This window comes from Pangasianodon hypophthalmus, chromosome 27, assembly GCF_027358585.1.
Source record: "Pangasianodon hypophthalmus isolate fPanHyp1 chromosome 27, fPanHyp1.pri, whole genome shotgun sequence".
Taxonomy (NCBI): Eukaryota; Metazoa; Chordata; class Actinopteri; order Siluriformes; family Pangasiidae; genus Pangasianodon; species Pangasianodon hypophthalmus.
Window position 1 is genome coordinate 15,888,346 of NC_069736.1, and position 18,491 is coordinate 15,906,836.

Consider the following 18,491-nt stretch of genomic DNA (forward strand, 5'->3'; position numbering starts at 1 on the left):
GAAAGTTTACTGATATGTGTGCTCCATATGTTTGGTGCATAAAAATTAGGTTACAAAATGAAATTACTGAGCAAAGATTACAATTCAATCATCACAAATTGGCCTCATCACTTTTGTAAATAACATTTATTAGACTCCCATTGATGCACGGTTACGCAGCATTACAGACAAGCATGGTGTAACTACACTAAATTAGAATTGATAATCATAAACAACAGGAAAAGTTACTAATAGTTAAGGATAAAATGAGGGTTAGGTCTAGCAACTGTACTAACTGCTTTTCTCAAGTAATTCCTACTGAATCCAACAAAAATCATTTCCACCACTTTCGTATAAGGCGGGTTTCCAACAGTCAAAAGTAGATCGTCTTCTCTCCAGCAAATGTGTCAGATTTAAACATAGATTTGCATTGTAAAACTTATCACTGTGTGTAAAAACAAAAGGGAAATTATCAGTAATCATATACTCCCACCACGTTTTCTACACTTATTTTGGGAGACAATTTCTCCAGGCTCTTCTTGAGCCTCTTTTCCCAATATGGATTCTTTTGTCTCTTCTCTAAGCTGTATCAGGGCCTGTTTCAGTAACTCCAGCTCTCTATCCTTCTCTTCGATCTGTGCTCTGAAATCTTCCTCCATCTTTGCTTTCGAGATCAAAATATCTTTCTGGATTTTGGGAAGCATAATCTTCATAAGGTTTCTCTCTTCCTCCATTCTAGCCTCTCCTTCATAGGCCTTCCTGATTTCCTCTACCTTTTGTCTGAGTCTCTCCTCCATCTCTATCCTCTCCCACTCTATCTTTTCATTCAGTATTATAATTACATTCTCAATCTTTGTCCTCTTATGCATTTCTCCTTCCATTTCTCTTTTCAGTTTCTCTTTTTTCACTTCATCCATTTCTTCTTTAATTTTTCCTTCCAGTTCTTCTATTTGACTGTTCAGCTGTGTGATATCTTTTTCATGCTCCTGGATCATTCCTTCTATCTTTTTCAGAGAATTCTGGACCTCCTGCTCTAGTTTCACTTCCATTTCCCTTACTTCTTTTGCTATCTTCTTTCCTTTAGCCCACATCATAATTTTTTCAATCTCAGATTCTGTATCCAGGTAGATCTCACTGTGGAATCTCCCTTCATTTTGCACTACCATCTTCTCTATCTTCTCCAGCAGCTCTGAGACCTGAGAACCATCTCCACTCTCCTTAATGTTGAGACAGTGAAACCTGTTCCCACATTTCTCTACAAGTCTCTGGACCTCCTGGTCTCCTGATTGGATAAACTCCGCAATGCTCTTCTTCTGAACTTCATCAGAAACAGTGAACAGCAGGAAGGTGGTCTCCCAACATCCCTCTCCAAAAATGTCCTCCATTTTCTCCAGCATCCCTCTCTCCTCTCCTGTAGGCTGCTTTACAGGTATGACCAGGAGGAAGGCGTGGGGTCCCGGAGCAGACAGACGGACACAGAGTCCCACATCCTGCCTCACTTTCTCCAGAGGGATTCCAGGAGAGAACCAGTCAGGAGTGTCCACCACAGTCACCTTCCTGCCAGCCACCTCCCCCTGTGTGCTCTCACTCTGCTGGGTGGCTATAGATGTAGCTGCAGTTGAGACATCCTGGTTCCTCTCCTCTCTGCCCAGGATGGTGTTTCCTGCTGCACTTTTTCCAGACCCCGTCCTCCCCAGCAACACCAGCCTCAATTGTGAAGAATCTGAACTTGATGATGCTCCACCCACTGATAACGAACAAGAATGAGACACTTAATTTACTGTCAGTCAACTTCATTATATGATTTGGCAGGCTAGTGAATTATTAACGGTATACCATTGATTCAGTGGTGATGAAAAACCATCAGTTAAAATGTAGATAGTGTGATAAGATAATCTAAAAATTTTCAGGTGGGTATGTTATATTTATAAAGATAACTATTTTGCTTTTAACATATTTTTGAGACAAAATATCCCATTGTTCATGCCAAGAACATTCCCGAAATATTCTTATCATTTTATTTTAACATTATATAATGGAGGCTTTTCATTTAAGAATGACTAAAAGCCACTCACTGACTGGAGGCTCCAATTTTGACAAAGAGCCTGAGGAGTCTGGATCTGTACTATCTTCCAGTTCTCCTGTTGCTCTTTTTAAGTCCAGCCTGGTGTTTTTCAACTGTTGCTCAGTTTTCTCTAGTGCGCTGTGCTTCTTTAGAAGTTCCTTCATGATGCTTTTAACATCTGTATTATATTCTGTAATTAACAAAACATTAACAGTGAAATGTAGTTAATGTATTGAATGTAGAATACACGAGATTTGGACAATCTTGATAAAAATGTTAAGAGATTGTTGTTGTTTCAAACTTACCAGTCAGCAGAGAAGACTCTTCCATTTTCATTTTCTCCTCTTCTGTCCATTTTCTTCCCCACTGCAGATGTGAACAGAACAGAGTAAAGGATGCCATACTGTGTATTATATGGACATTTGAGTACTAACATTATTATTATACTATCTATCCACCCACTGTACTGCTTATCCTACACAGGGGACTCTGGGCACAAGGCGGGGGACACACTGGATGGGGCGCCAACCCTTCCCATGGCACAATCGCACACACACTACGGACAATTTGGAAATGCCAATAAGCCTACACGTCTGCACGTCTTTGGACTGGGGGAGGAAACCGGAGTTTCAGGAAACCCCCAAAACACAGGGAGAACATTCAAATGCCGTGCACATAGGTTGGAGGTGAGAATCAAGCCCCCAACCCCAGAGGTGTGACGTGACAATGAAAACATTAAAACTATATTATACTTACTAATACTAACAGTAATGAGACTGCTGAATTTAGACTTCGATTTTTTTATTTTTTTTTGAAGACAAGCATTTTAACTGTTTTGATAAATTATTTCATTACTTCATTACCAGGAAGGATAATGTTTTAAATGCTTTTTAGGGCAACTTTCAGTTTTAAATATAAATGTGTGCCTACCTGCTGGATGTTAACATAGGGAATGACACCACACTAGAGGAAAGAAATTGATTAGCTACAGAATACAAAGCTGGTAAGATATGATTATGATAGAAATATTATATACCATAAGAAAAAAATAATCACAAGCAGTATACAAGAAATTATTATTGAATTCAAGAGAAATATACAAGAGATAAAATTACCTGAAAGAGTCTGCTTATGGTTTGAAAAGGACCTGCATGAGAAAATTAAGATCATCTAAGTTAAAGTAAAAAAAAAAAAAATCCCTGTTTAAACATCAGGTCTTCAGGGTGCGTCTGTATATTATACTCGTTTGAAAGCCCTATTTTACTGAACCAAAGGCAGAAATCTTTCAGATGATGGGAAAGACAAATTCTAATCTTTCTGTAATCTTTCCCTGAAGTGCAGTGACTTTTTTTTCCCTCCTCTAAACCACTTCTAATTATTGACTATGTCACTACCAAACCTCGAGATTCTTGAGGGGGTGAACCGTTCCCGGTTGCGCCTACAGCCTTAAATAAATAAGGCATAACTCCAGGGTACAACACTTTTCATGCTTTTTTTCCATCGTAGTATCCTTTAATACGATAAGAAGTATTGCATGTTCGCCTGCAGATTTGTTTTTGGCACGTGTGTAAAACGGTATCCCCCTCCCTATTTTTTCAGTCTAATGGTAGAGTCCTGTTCTGCCTCAGCCTCAAGGAAGGACCGTGAGAGAGAGTGGTATGATTTTGTCAGCTGAGAGAATTCTTAAATAATTTCCTTTAATGCCTTATAAAAACTGAAATATATGAAGTATATGTGTTTTTACCATGTGTAGCACGTATTTTGGCTTATTTTTTCTTACAGTTTTCGAGTTGAAGTGCTAATTTAGTTGACCTACACTTGCATTGTGATGCTAACGGTTTGGTATTAGCCGCTGCTAGCGACTTTGTTAGCAGTAAACCGTTAGCAAAAGAGAGTAACGGTTTATTCATTTCAAAATGGTACATTTAACGTTTTAAAGTTACAGTTAATGTTTTGTATCTAGTACAAATATTTCAGTTGATATATTTCAATTTTAAAATGTAGTGTTCTGTTGTATTCTGGACGAATGAATGTGTAATTTATTCTGAGGTAATGTAAGAGATGAACAGTTTCCCTTAGAGTCTGTGTGTAGTGTATGGAGACCTGCTAATATAAAAATTTATATTATCTCCAGGTATGTACACTATCTAATCTAACATGTAATAAATACTGTATAACCCTTTTATTTGTAGCTGGAGCCAACTCTTCTCACATGGTGCAGTCCTGTGTATCCTCAGCCTGAAGCCAACAAGGACTTATTTATGTCATTTACTTGAAAATGTAGTGTGTGTAGCTTCCTGTGGTAAGAAGTAAGCCATCACATAGTATTTTAATGATTATGTAATTATCTATGAGTACAATATCCACAAGATATAGCTAGAGATGTGTTTAGCCTCTGTGTGCTCTCTCCTAGGCTTAGCTCTTGATTAGTGTTTACTGTTTTGCACTTCTTTCTTGTGTCATTTAATTACTACTGTATATAGTTTCACGTTCCTCTAAATGTGCTTTCGTCCATTCCACAGCACTTCTTATATAGAACATCAGGATCATTTTGTTCACGACTGATTAGGGAATTTGACGATATTGATTAATTTATAGCTTTAAGGCAAGTTGAAGTGATTATGTTTTGTTTCGTAGTGACGCTTCATGTCACTCCTGTTGACTGACTGAACAGATCACACAAATCTGTTTCGATTGTGAAGCAGGAAGAATAAACACATTCTCTATCCATTCTTCTTTAAATATTATCATCTACTTTTTTTTAAACAATCCACATTGTCGATTTGAGTCTGCGGAAATTCTTCCCTTTCTGACTTTATGGGTCTAACCCTGTAGCTAGTCTCTGGTCATATGAGCTGCCATTAAGCATGCTAAAGTATTTGTTTGTTTTTTTTTGTATAAGTACTCAGATTAGTCTGTATCCGGACCATGGTCTGCTAGTTAACGACCCCTGCAGTACAAGACACAGAACAACAATGACACTTAGTGGAAAAGCCTTAATAAAACCAACACAAGATTGCACACTGCAAGTTTGTGTTGAACCTGGTGCTAAATGACCTGTAAATGACCTGATTCTGGGACAGGGTGTCGTGAGAGACAGAGCAGCTCAATCACTGCGATCCATTGAAAGTCATCCCTCCACCTGCTCTCCAGTCAAATGTAAGTGCTAAACATATCTGAGAGGTAACCGTGAACAGTCTAAACAATGACTGAAATAACTGAAATAAGAAAAAAAAAAACGGGAAGTTGTTACACACAGAAGTTAAGAAGCAGCAGAGGAAAGGTGCAACAGGAAGTTAGACTTGCAACCTTTATCTTTTTACAAATCACCCAGCAGCACAGTGCACACATAAACATAGAATGTAACGCAGACCAGCTCCTTTGTCTAGAATGAAAGACTAATCGTTTATGTGTGACAGAAATAGACAAATATATATGTAATAGTATAACATAAAGTCACTTTTTTTGTTAGGAGAAAGAGAAAAAAGAGGATGGTGCAAGAATGACTTGTTTTGTGGACAGTGCAGAAGTGAAATGTAATTATAAATGTATGTGAATGTATGTAACTATAAAAAATGTTTGATGCATTATTTTTTCAATAAATGAAAAAAAAAAAGATCAGTGGAGTGGTAGATTGCTATGGTATAAGAGGAAATATAAGATTTCAGGACATGATGTTATTTGTAATGAACTTCATTGTTGATATTTTAAGTGTTTTATTCCTTACATACATTATGGGGCAAAAGTATGTGGACACCTTACTGTCACACCTATATGTGGTTCTTCCCTAATATGGGGGCGTCTACTCCATATTAATGCCCATGGTTTTTGGAAAGGGATGTTCAGGTAGCACATCTGGTTGTGATGGTCAGGCATCCACATCCATTGCAATTTCTGAGTTTGCACTTTACAGCCATGAGGTGTTGTGGAGTTATTGTTAATTCAAAAGAAATTTTAGCACATTGGCATCATTTGAACTCTGTACCTCTTTAATCTGAAAAAGGCTAACCAATGTTTTTCTTTTTTCATTTATATCCCATTGATAATGAGTTTACTTTGAAGGAAGGTGAAGTTCTGGGATACTTACGCCACCACAGTCTTACTGTAAGCATCCCTGTTCTTTCTCCATCAGTCACCTGACACAGGTAATGTCCTATATCTGATTCACGGCTCTCTCTCAGCTGTAAGGAGATGTTTCCTTTGTCCAGCTCCTGAGTGAATAAACTCACTCTGCCCTTGTAGCCTCTCCCCTCTGTCACCTGTCTGTTCTTATAGACACAAACACAGTCTGTCCCCTTAAACCACCGGATCTCCATGTCAACAGCACTGATTTCAGGAAAAAGATGACATGAGAATGTGACAGCACAGCCAAGTTGAACTCGTTTGTCTTGGGAGGAAAGGAGTTTAAACTCAGCTGTGTGCAAAAGACAAAAGTAACACACACACACACACACACACACAATTAGATTTATCACATCTTCCTTCTGGTAAAACATTCCTTATTTTTTTCACATTACACACCTAATACTATCACATGATTACATTAAAATTTGTAGCTAGATCAATTGCCTCACACACTGTCCATATAAGATTACTTCAAAATCTCCAGAAATTTTGTCAATGTTACCGTTTTCTATGATGAAGTTTTAAGACTTTCTCAAGCAACATGAGTTTTCTTTTAACTTCACACTGTCAATACCCTGCACCAATTATTTTGGCAAGTTAAAGCTAGCTAAAAGTGTGCAGCATCGTAATTATTTATGCCTGGGTTAGTTAGCTAGAAAATACTATCAGGCTCTATTATTATAGAGTTTCCACAATCTTTAGCAAATTAAATGCAGAACTGATATACAAAAAAAAAATTGTTATTATTATTTTCTTTAATTCATTCGTTCATCTTTAGTAACCGCTTTATCCTGGTCAGGGTCATGGTGGATCCAGAGCCTATATTGGGAAAACTGGGTGCCAGGCAGGAGAATTCACGACAGATTTCACACCAGTCCCTCACAGGGCATCGTGCATACACACATTCACAAACTCACTCACACCTTTTAGCATAGCCAAACTACCTACCTTCATGTATTTGGACAGTAGGAGGAAACTGAAGGAACCCCACTCAAACATGGGAAGAACAAGCAAAACTCCACACAGACAGTAGCCCAAGCTCAGTGTCAAACTGTGAACCCTGTAGCTGTGAGGCGCCAATAGCTACAGCTACATCCTGCTGCACTATGGTGTCACCCTTTCATTATTTTCTTTCTCTTAAATGTCCAAAATGTCAGATCCAGACCTTCTGTTATTTTGTTGTAGATAATACTGTTTTATTTGCTAAGAATCAAGATGTAGGTGAGGTACATTTGAAATCTTAAATATATCTTGCCATTTTGCTATAAAATCCAAAGTGGTGCTATGGGCTAGTGAGACCTCCATTGCTTAGCAGTGACGAGGACATATTAATTAATGCATTTCACTAATACAGTTAAAAACTATATTTATATATTTGCCATATACAATATTTTGTCCATCAGTCAAAGGCAGGCATAATGTCTCATTAAATAGCGGGTCACAGATAACAGGAAGTATACAGGAAATGACATTTGAAGTGGTGATGCCCGTTTCCATAAACCACTAAAAAGAGTAAGATGTTTTCCCCATCTAATGGCATAAGTTATAAGGTAGCCCACTGTACCGTTTCTATAACTGTTGTCACTTTAATTTACTTATAAAGAGAAAATTAAATTCCATCAGTAGGGCATTGAGAACATGAGCACATAAAAACTTTAATGTTTAACTTACTGTTGGTTGCAGCAGCCATCTCTGGTTACAGTTCAATAAAATCCTTCAGAGAAATAGAGAGAATAGTGTGATATATGTGAGTCTATTGTCCATTTGTCAGTATGATTTGAATATAACATTCCCCTCTTACCGTTGCCGTTGTTCTCACAGACACCTGCTGCTTTAGTGTGCCAGTTTTCAGGTTTTCAGGCAGGAAGCTAAAAATGCTTTCGCTTTCATCTATATTCACTGATTTTTCCACAGTACATTTGAGAACAAGTCCCACTTTAAAATATTTCCTCTCATTGCATTGCTTGTGTTACACCGTTTACATTATTCATGTAATCTCACACATCTCTGAGCATCTCAGAAGGTTATCTAGTATTACCTTTGTTTTACCTTGTTAAAAATATCATTAATCAGAAAAATAATTATTGTAATGTACTAGATCATGGCTGAATTTCTTGCTGGGATACTACGGTAATTCTTTAATTATTTTGTACATCAAATGTGCCATTTATTGTCATTATTTTATTGAGCTACCCTCTTATTTTTAATCATGGTTTTTCTTTAGTATGAAGAAAATCACTGTAATCTGAATGAACACATTAGGTTAGGCCTTTATTTTATGAATCTGTTACTGTTGTTGTTGTTCCTCTTTTGGCTGCTCCCACTAGGGGACACCACAGCAGATCATTGGTACTCATATTTGATTTGGCACACTTTTTACACTGGATGCCCTTCGTGAGGCAACCCTCCCCAATTTTATCTGGGCTTGGGACTGGCACTGAGAGCACACCGTTGCACACAACCCTAGTGGCTGGGGTTGATTCCCTGGCCAGGAATTGAACCTGGGCTGTGGCAGTGAGAGTGCTGTGGCCTAACCACTAGTCCTCCAGGGACCTCATTATTTTATGAATCTAGAATGCCTTAATTCATTTTTATTGCAAATATATTAATACTACCCAAAATGTCCTGTTTCTTTGGAAACTGCACTAAGTTATATACAGCTTATATACAGGAGGGACAGAAACACATGAGACAAAAATTATTAAAAAGAACATGATTCATAATATTTATTACACTTTCTAATTATAACAACCCATTTATATACAAAAAGTAGTATGTAAATGAAATTTATATTTACTTATTTTTATACAATTCCATTCACTTTTTTCACATTCATTTTATAACTACCAGGTCTAAAACAACCCAAAGACAATCGATGTACCATCATGGCACAAAGCCTTTTTAAAAAATATATAAAAATTGACAAATTTCACCCTTTCTAAAGATTGGCTCAGTCCAGTAAACACATTCCAGCTTGTGTTACAAATACAGAGGACAATGTATCCTGCCTGCCTGTGTTCTTTTTTCTTATTGTTTGGCTCCTGGATGACATTTAATGATATATAATACTGTAGCATGTATTAAATTATTTGGTTAGAGAAAATGTCTGGATATTTATGAAAAATCACGTACTCTTAGATTTCAGTAAAAAACTGGAAATACCATTTTTCTGAATTTTAGCCGTTATAATTGTATTATAAAAATCTACCAGTCCACCCTCTTTAAAAAAATTTTTTTATCATATTTAACGTTATCTACACCTAATCCAGTATAACATAAATCTATACTGGTAAAATATAAAGTTAAAATTACACAAAATATATAATTTTGTGCACCATTATGAAAGTATATCTAAACCCTAATATGTACTTTCAGTCTTTCTCCAGTACAGTGCTACTGTCCTGCTGGATGCTCTCAGCCTACTCTGAATTCAGTTCTGAATTTACTTTGGCTTTGGTTCTATTCTTCTTTCAGCAGACTGTGAGTCTCTGTCAGCTTGAAAAGTTTCTCTTTAACTGTTACTCAGTGAAAAAGGTCTTTAAATCTCTGAGAGATTCCCTTCGATGCCTCTCCTGTTAGAGCTGCTCTCTCTGGTTCTGAGCTGCTTCTCACAGTTTTCTCATAAACCTCTTCGAGCAGACTGTGAGTCTCTGTGAGCTCTGAAAGTTTCTGTTTAAGAGTCTCCAGCTCTCTGTCCTTCTCCTCCATCTGTCTGCTGAACTCTTCCTGCATCTTTGTTTTTGAGGCCAAAATGTTTCTCTGGAGTTCAGGCAGGATGATTTTCATTATGTTTCTCTCTGCCTCCATTCTGACCTCTCCTTCATACACGTCCCTGATTGCCTCCATCTCCTGTTGGTGCCTCTCCTCCATCTCTCTCCTGTCCCTCTCTCTCTTTTCTTTTAATTTTTTCACCTTTTTTTCCATTTCTGTCCTTTGCTCTACCTCTTGTTTCAGCTCCTTCTCAAGTTCTCTCTTTTTTTCTTCGTCCCTCTCCTCTTTCATCTTTCTCTCCAGTTCAGTTGTCCGGTTATCAAGTTGTATGATGTCTCCTTCATGCTCCTGGATCACTCCTTCTATCTTTCTTAGAGAGTCCTGCACTTTCTTTTCCAGTTTTTCCCTCATTTCTCTCTCTTCGCTTATTTTTTTCTCCTCCCTTTCCTTCAGGATCTTTGTCTCCATTGCTCTAATCTGAGATTCTATCTCCAGATAAATCTCACTGCTGTAGAATTTCTCTCTGCTTCCTTCAACCATCTTCTCTATCTTCTCCAGCAGCTCTGAGACCTGAGAACCATCTCCACTCTCCTTAATATTGAGACAGTGAAACCTGTTCCCACAATTCTCTACAAGTCTCTGGACCTCCTGGTCTCTTGATTGGATAAACTCCTCAATATTCTTCTTCTGAACTTCAGCAGTAACAGTGAAAATAATCATGGTGTTTCTCCAACATCTCTCCCCCAAAATCTCCTCCATTTTCTCCAGCATCCCTCTCTCCTCTCCTGTAGGCTGCTTTACAGGTATGACCAGGAGGAAGGCATGGGGTCCTGGAGCAGACAGACGGACACAGAGTTCCACATCCTGTCTCAGCTTCTCCAGAGAGTGTGCAGATAAGAACCAGTCAGGAGTGTCCACCACAGTCACCTTCCTGCCAGCCACCTCCCCCTGTGTGCTTTCACTCTGCTGGATGGCTGCAGATTTAGCTACATGGGTCTTCTCACTGCCCAGGATGGTGTTTCTTGCTGCACTTTTCCCAGAACCCATCCTCCCGAGCAGTACCAGCCTCAGTTCTGGTACAGCAACCGACAATGGAGGATCTGGAGCAGATGATTCTCCACCCACTGTAAATAAAATAAATCATTCTATTAAAACCATTTCTGTTTCTCCACTCAATGTGAGAACCAGAATGTACAATATTCAGAAGCATAGAGACAGCTTTTTTTAAAGTAATCCACCATTGACAATAACAGCGATAGGGCGGTTTGCCTTTTTTTTTTTTTCAAGCTGTAAACCAGTTTCATTCAAAAATAAAAACAGGAGTATATATGTTAGGAAAATGCTAACCAATCTAAAGCCAGGGTTACACTGCTTTAGTTTTCCCCCAATATTGCTTTCACAAACAAAACCACACATTGTAAAATGTGTGTGAGCTGAGATCAGCAGTGCTAGAACTTGTCATGTTCACTGGTGGCCAGTTTAGTGCCTTTGTGATCAAAGACAGTCAACGACAACGTTCTGGCAATGTCAGACATTTTTATTAAAATCTCAGTGTGACCACTGCTGCTGCAACACTTTTCTAAAAGCCACCAATATGAAGATGGCATGAGATGGAGCGAAACTCACAGGACAGTTAGAAATACGGTAATGGCAATATATAACCAGCCTATGTGCTTGGTCCCTCATACAAGGAGTCATAAAGGTACTCCAAAATCCTATTCATTGTCCATGTTTTCTCTAGGCATAACATTGCTATATTGAGGCCTTATTTCTTATTATGTGAGACTGGAGTGCACTGGAGTGCACTGATCGATGATGTAAGCAAAATGTAGTATATTTCTTTAATTGTAGGTCTATTGTTAGAGGATCTTCATCATATAATCTGACATGGGGAGCACATTATCATTGTTGTAGCATTTGGCCAAGATTTTATTGGTATCTTGTAGAGTATGACAAATAATAATTTTAAAAGACCTCTTGGACTGCACAGTGTAAAATTGACTTAACTTGATAATATACTATATGGCCAAATGTTTGTGGACACCTGACCATTACACCCATGGTCCTTCCCCAAACTGTTGCCACAAAGTCAGAAGCACACAATTGTCTAGAATGTCTTTGTATGCTGTAGCATTACAACTTCTCTTTACTGAAACTAAGGGGCCAAAACCTGTTCCAGCATTACAATGCCCCGTGCACAAAGTGAGCTCCATGAAGACATGGTTTGCCAAGGTTGGAGTGGAAGAACTCGAGTGTGCTGAATAGATCCCTGACCTCAGCCCCACTGAACACCTTTGGGATGCATTGGAATGCAGACTGCACCCCAGGCCTCCTCGCCCAACATCAGTGCATGACCTCACTAATGCTTTTGTGGATGAATGAGCAAATACCCACAGCCATACTCCAAAATCTAGTAGAAAGTCTTCCCAGAAAAGTGGAGGTTATAACAGCAAAGGGGGGACTAAATCTGGAATGGGATGTTCAAAAAGCATATATGGGTGTGAGGTCAGGTGTCAACAGACTTTTGGCCATATAACATAGATGCTTGCACAAGGTAACATCAGCTTATGCTTTGTCTTCCTAGGAAAGTATACTGAACAATTATTAAATTTGCTAAATTTAATTAGATTACTGTCCTTGTATGTTTGGCTGAGGTGCAAATGGTGCCATATTTAATTTTAACATTGCTACCAAAATAAAAATGGCAAAAGTATCTTAGCTCCATTGAGGCTAACAATACAGCCAATATAGGGAGTCTAACAGGTTTGGCCAGTCAAAAGTGAGTGTTGTGCTTTGTGGAGATTGAACCCAGTTCTTAGGGCAAGAGAGTGTTATTACACACTGTGCCACTGGGCAGAGCTAACAAGTACAGCAGAAAACGAGAACTATTAGAGAACAGACAGAATTAGGAGTGGCAGAAAACCAGATATTAGAGAACCGACAGAATTAAGTGAAGTGAAGTGACTTGTGGCCAAGTATGGTGACCCATACTCAGAATTTGTGCTCTGCATTTAACCCATTCAAGTGCACACACACAGTAGTGAACACACACCCGGAGCCTTTTTGCTGCGGCCCCCGGGGAGCAGTTGGGGGTTCGGTGCCTTCCTCAAGGGTCTCACCTCAGTCGTGGTATTGAGGGTGGAGGAGAGCACTGGTCATTCACTCCCCCCACCTACAATCCCTGCCAGACCTGAGACTCGAACCCACGACCTTCAGGTTGACCTTCGGGTTACAAGTCCGAGCCTCTAACCATTAGGCCACGACTGCCCCCAGAGCACCAGAGCACCAGAGCACCAGAGCACCAGAGCAACAGAGCAACATTCAACTGTAGGGCTCGAACACAGATCCTGTTCAGCAGCAATGAGTAATCTGCTGACTGAGCTACAGGGGAGGGATGGCAGACAGTGCACTGAATGCACCAAGGTGAGGGAAACAAAATAAGAACTAACTATGAGTGGAAGCAGGAAAAAGTAATAATAATCAAAATACAGATGACAAATGACACAGAGGGCAAACATATATGAGAGAGAGAAACGGAGAGTGAGACAGCCAGGTACTCAATCCACCAACTGATATCGATTCTAAGAACTCTTCCAGAAAGGAATTTTAATTAGAAGTTTTTTTGGATTTCTTTCTTTCTTTCTTTCTTTCTTTTATTATTATTATTATTATTATTATTTTTTTTTTTTTACAAAAAACAGATGCCCAAGTAGTACTAAAGAATATACCATATATTACTAGCCTCAATTGAAGTGTCTAGGGGCAGCCAGTTGCAGCACAGGCCAAACTGAATGATGGATGATGTAGTTCTCATGGGCTCTCACTATTAAAGGAAGGAAGTCTGCACCTCCCCCTTCTAGCACGTACGGGTGTTATATGACCAGACATTGCACTTAAAATTAGATTTAATTATTTTATATTAATTATACTAATTTCCCTGCCACAGTCTTTGATGCTTTTAACCACATTATGTTTGGCAAAAAAAAAATACTCACTGTATGGAGGCAACCCGTCAATGCTGTTTCTTTTCTTGACATGGGCTGAAGAGTCTGGATGTGTAATTTTCTTTTCTTTCCCCTGAAGCTGCTTGTCTCTTTCCATTAGCTGTGTCTTCTCTTCAAGTTGTTTGTCTTTTTCTGCTAACTCAGTTTTCTGTTGCTCCAGTAGATTCATCATCTCCTCTAGTTGCCTGTTCTTGTCCTGCAGCTCCTGTCCCAAAGTCTCCAGTTGATTTTTATTGGTTTCCAGCTCTTTATCTGTGTCCCCCAGTTGTCTCTCTTTCTCTTCCATCTGTTTCTGATTCTCTTTTAATTTCTGGGCTGTTTTCTGCAACTCACCGTTTACCTCTCTGAGTTCAGTGTCCTTTTCTTCCAAATACTTGTCCTTACTCTGAAGTGTTTGTGCATTTTCTGTCAGAAGTTTGTCTTTCTCCTGAAGCTGCTTGTCTCTTTCCATTAGCTGTGTCTCTCTCTCAGTTAGGAGATTATTTTTCTCTGCTAACTGTTGTATTTTTTCTCCTAACTCAGTTTTCTCTTGGTCCAGTTTTATCATCTGCTCTTGTAGTTGGCTGTTCTTGTGCTGCAGCTCCTGTCCCAAAGTCTCCTGTTGATTTTTACTGGTTTCCAGCTCTTTTACAGTGTTCTCCAGTTGTGTATCTTTCTCACTCAGCAGTTTGCTCATTTCCATTATTACTGCATCGCTCTCAGTAAGAGTCTTCTCATAAGTCTGTAAATGTTCTTTTAGCAGTGTGTCTTTCTCTTTCAGCTCTGTGTCTTTAACCTTCAGCTGTTCATTTTTCTTATTTAATTCTTTATCCTTCTCCACAAGCTGTTGGTCTATATTTTCTAGTGATTTAGTCATGCTGTTTAGGTTCAGCTTGGTGGTTCTTAGTTCTTCTTCGGTTTTCTCCAGTTTGCTGCTCTTCTCTTTAAGGTCATCACTAAGTCTTTCATTCTCTGTTTTATATTCTGAAATTATTGTGATCATTAGTTGGCATTTTTGCACAAACATAATACATAAACATATACTGTCCTGAGAGTCTGTTATCATTTTTATATTTTACATTTATATGATTTATTCATTTTGTTCCAGTTAGCAGGGGCGGATGGTATGAATGAGCTATGATGATACAGATGAACATGAATAAGGTGGATTATTTAGTCTATCATAATTTTTTTATGACCAGCTGTCACTGGTGAAAAGTCTGGTATGATGCAACCACAGGAACACTCAAATACACACAATATCCACAAATAGTTTAAATAATCTAAAGTGATCATGTAAAAACTAGGGAAGACCTTGAGACCAAGAGATGACTTTGACATGACCTTCAGGCATATACAATTAAATTTTATATTCCTAATCGTGGTGTGTAAAAAGATGCTTGATTATATTGGTGTACATATTCATAAAATACTTCCAGCAGTCTAAGAAATTTTTTTCTTTCACAGCTCTTTCTATACTCACTAGCCAACAGAGCAGATTCCTCCATTTTAATTTTTTCCTCTTCTGTCCATTCTCTATCAAACTGTGGAAATGAATTAAACAGTGTGAAGGACAGGTGAAAATCTGGACTGGGGGAGGGGGGTTGGTTGGGGTGTGGGTATAACCATGAGTCCAGCTACACAGAATGAATTAATTGTGTATATATAGATAATATACAACCTGATATTAGTTAGAGGTATAGAGATGTCTAATGGTGTACTTACCTGACAGATATAGACAGATACTTGTGGAGAATCTGGCAAAAAATGACAATGCAAAATTATTGTATTTTATGTACACAGTTTGCAGACATTAATGTATATTTCAGTAAAACTTAACACATCTTTTCATGTCAGTTCTGATGTGCTGACAATGCTCCACCACTCAATTTTTTTTCCTCTCTTGAAGCTGTTCAGACAAAAAAATGCACCTTGTCACATAACTGAAACCATAAATTGCAAAAACCTCTCTCCTGAAGACTGCATCAGAAAACTTACAGGGACAGCTTCACCTCAAAGTACTGACACTGACGTAAAATGTAAAATAGTCATATCTCTACAGAAAGCTTCACCAGAGCCATGTTTACAATTTTTCTTTTTTAAATAATGTTTTTTTTAATGCTGCAGGTGCCTTCTCAGGGAAATCCGTGGCTACCTGCATGGGCTTTTATAATACAGCACTCTTGTGCAGGTAATCAGTGTAAACAGGACCTAGGAAACTTGCAGTCATTGAGACAATGATGAACTCCGCAACTTGAGACAAATGTGAGGCCATCTGTAAAGCAGCTTAAGCTGGGCCAAAATTGGGACAATGATCCCAAGCACAACAACAAAATTGACATCTGAATGGCTAAAGAAGAATAAAAAATCAAAGTGTTGAAATGGCTAAGTGAAAGTCCAGACCTCAACCCCATTGAGATGCTGTGGCAAGATCTTAAGAGAGCTGTGCATAAACTAATGGTTCTACATGTTACTTTTTGAAAAAAATAACTACATATTGAAATCTGTTTTTTTTTGTCACCTGAGGTTATTTGTTTATTTATAGAAGTTGGTGAAGACTACATAATTGTTATTTAAGCCCTGATATATAAAAACATAGAATTGAAGGAGGGTGTACTTTCTTTTTTTCAAGACTGTATATGTTTAGCTTGATCAATTATTTGGGTGTGTCAAATGGGTGTATCATTTTCTCAAAGTCTTTCTTTTTCAAGTATATGTTGATTGTATATAGTAGAATCTAAACCTTTATTCGTCATTACACATAGCAGACCTTTACGTTGGATCCCCCTATCCTTACGTGTTCTGTTTAGGATCTACTGGATATTGAAAAATTGTAACAAATATTTGCATTTAACTGTTTATACAGTTAGGTCAGTTCAAATCCATTGTAGTGGTGTATAAAGGCAAAATCACAAAAACTCTGTCATTGTCCAAATACTTCCGGACCTAACTGTATATAAATCAATTTCATGCATCATCTACATGCAGTATTATGTTTTTACCGAATACCACAGAATTCTAAATGTGTTTCTCATTGGTCTTTTCATGTTCTGATAATCAACTACAAATGTCAATGCTGAATTTATCAGGTGGTCTGAAATACTTACCTGCATCCATATTCATTAGAAATCCCAATGCAAGCTCTTCTGTTCTGTCTCCATCAGTGACCTGACAGAGGTAATGTCCTAAATCTGACTCTGTACAGTCTTTCAGCTGTAAGGAGACGTTTCCTCTCTCCAGTTCCTGAGTGAACAGACTCACTCTGCCCTTGTAACCTCTCCCCTCTATCACCTGTCTGTTCTTATAGAAACAAACACAGCGTGTCTCCTTAAACCACCGGATCTCCATGTCAACAGCATTGATTTCAGGAGACAGGTGGCAGGAGAAAGTGACCAGAGAGCCAGGCTGAGGCTGTGCACCATGTGGACAAAGCAGTTTAAACTCATCTGTGTAGGAAAATATACACACAAACAAAGGTACAGATTTTGTTTTCTTTTGATAAAAAGTCCAAGCAGTAGGAGAGAAGTAAAGCACTGAAAGTTGGGCTTACGGTTGCTCGCACTTGCCATCTTGATCTCCTACTGTAGGTTCAGACTAATGAAATACTAAAAATAGAGAGAGAGAGAGAGAAATACAAATCTTTCAGAAACAGCTTTCTAGTCAAACCAAACAAATCCATTGTCAAAGCACTGTCACCATGCTTCCACATAAAATAATGCCACAAATTACTGTATACCAGCTAGCTACATTAGCAGTAAGCTTAGCAAGCCATGTTAATTGTTCAACATCTCTGACAATTTTCTTTTAAATCTTGCTTGCTTAGCTTTGCTGCTGAGAGTTGTCTTATCAGGCTAGCCGGCTAAACAGGCAGGTGTAGAGCAGCTCATTGGGTATTTCTGCTCAAATGGCAGTAGTGTCTGCTCAAAAGAAGTAGGTTTGGCTCAGCAAGAAAAAAAAATAGAGGGATGTCGTGTCGATGTACTTAAAAGCAGAAATGCAACAGACTGTACAGGATAATTCCATAGCACATCTGTGTGTACTGTTTAACATTCAGCTGTGTTTACCTTTGCTCAGAAATTTGCTGCTTCACCTGAATGGTTTCTCCGTGTCGAGAAGCTCATATTTATCCTATTAGTGTATCAGTGACTCGTGATGGCATTCTTACTAAGGCTTATACCGTATTTAAAATGTTTCATGTAGCCTACAACAGACGTCTCTCCATTTTGCATCCAACCAGGAAGTCCAAAGTCCTTTCACTTTCATCTGTGTGATAGCTCCGCCCCCCCTTGTCTAACTTTAGGCAGAATCAAAGATGCCTAGATTTTTTACACAGCTGCATTAGCTGATAATGGCCCCAAATTATATGCTATAGCTGTGGTGTAGCTGTGAGTCTTATCCTAGTTCAATTGCAGTTCTTTGACATCCAACATTTAATGTTCCTGAGACAGTTAAAAATGAGATTGAGAGTCTTTGCCACCTGGTTTCAGTGGAAGGTACACCTGTAGGTTAATTCTTTTATTCATTAGAAAGCAATGTTTAATGACTCAGTCCATCTGTTGAGAAGTGATATATCACATGGCATTGTGATTGTTACCACCATTATGAATTTCAGCTCATGGTGTGCCACT

General features: G+C 38.5%; 1 protein-coding gene across 1 annotated transcript; it reads right to left on the reverse strand.

The window, feature by feature from the left end:
* Window positions 1-122: 122 nt before the first annotated feature.
* On the reverse strand, window positions 123-18,116 carry LOC117596246 (uncharacterized). The gene is made up of 13 exons (XM_034300704.2): window positions 17,928-18,116; window positions 17,414-17,468; window positions 16,971-17,309; window positions 15,589-15,620; window positions 15,347-15,407; window positions 13,876-14,847; window positions 9,698-11,004; window positions 6,132-6,528; window positions 3,160-3,191; window positions 2,975-3,007; window positions 2,350-2,410; window positions 2,055-2,234; window positions 123-1,726 (listed from the first exon to the last, which is right to left on the reverse strand). Exons 2-13 carry the CDS (start codon window positions 17,430-17,432, stop codon window positions 459-461), a joined length of 4,701 nt encoding a protein of 1,566 aa, XP_034156595.2. The 5' UTR covers window positions 17,433-17,468; window positions 17,928-18,116; the 3' UTR covers window positions 123-458.
* Between the last annotated feature and the right edge of the window lie 375 nt (window positions 18,117-18,491).

Excerpts from the sequence above, each read along its gene's own strand:
- LOC117596246 (XM_034300704.2), bottom strand. Across the intron at positions 6,529-9,697 it reads AGAGATTTAAAGACCTTTTT|AAGGAAGATGTGATAAATCT; the intron begins CACTGAGTAACA and ends ATGTTTTACCAG. Across the intron at positions 3,192-6,131 it reads TACAGTAAGACTGTGGTGGC|GTCCTTTTCAAACCATAAGC; the intron begins GTAAGTATCCCA and ends TTTCTCATGCAG.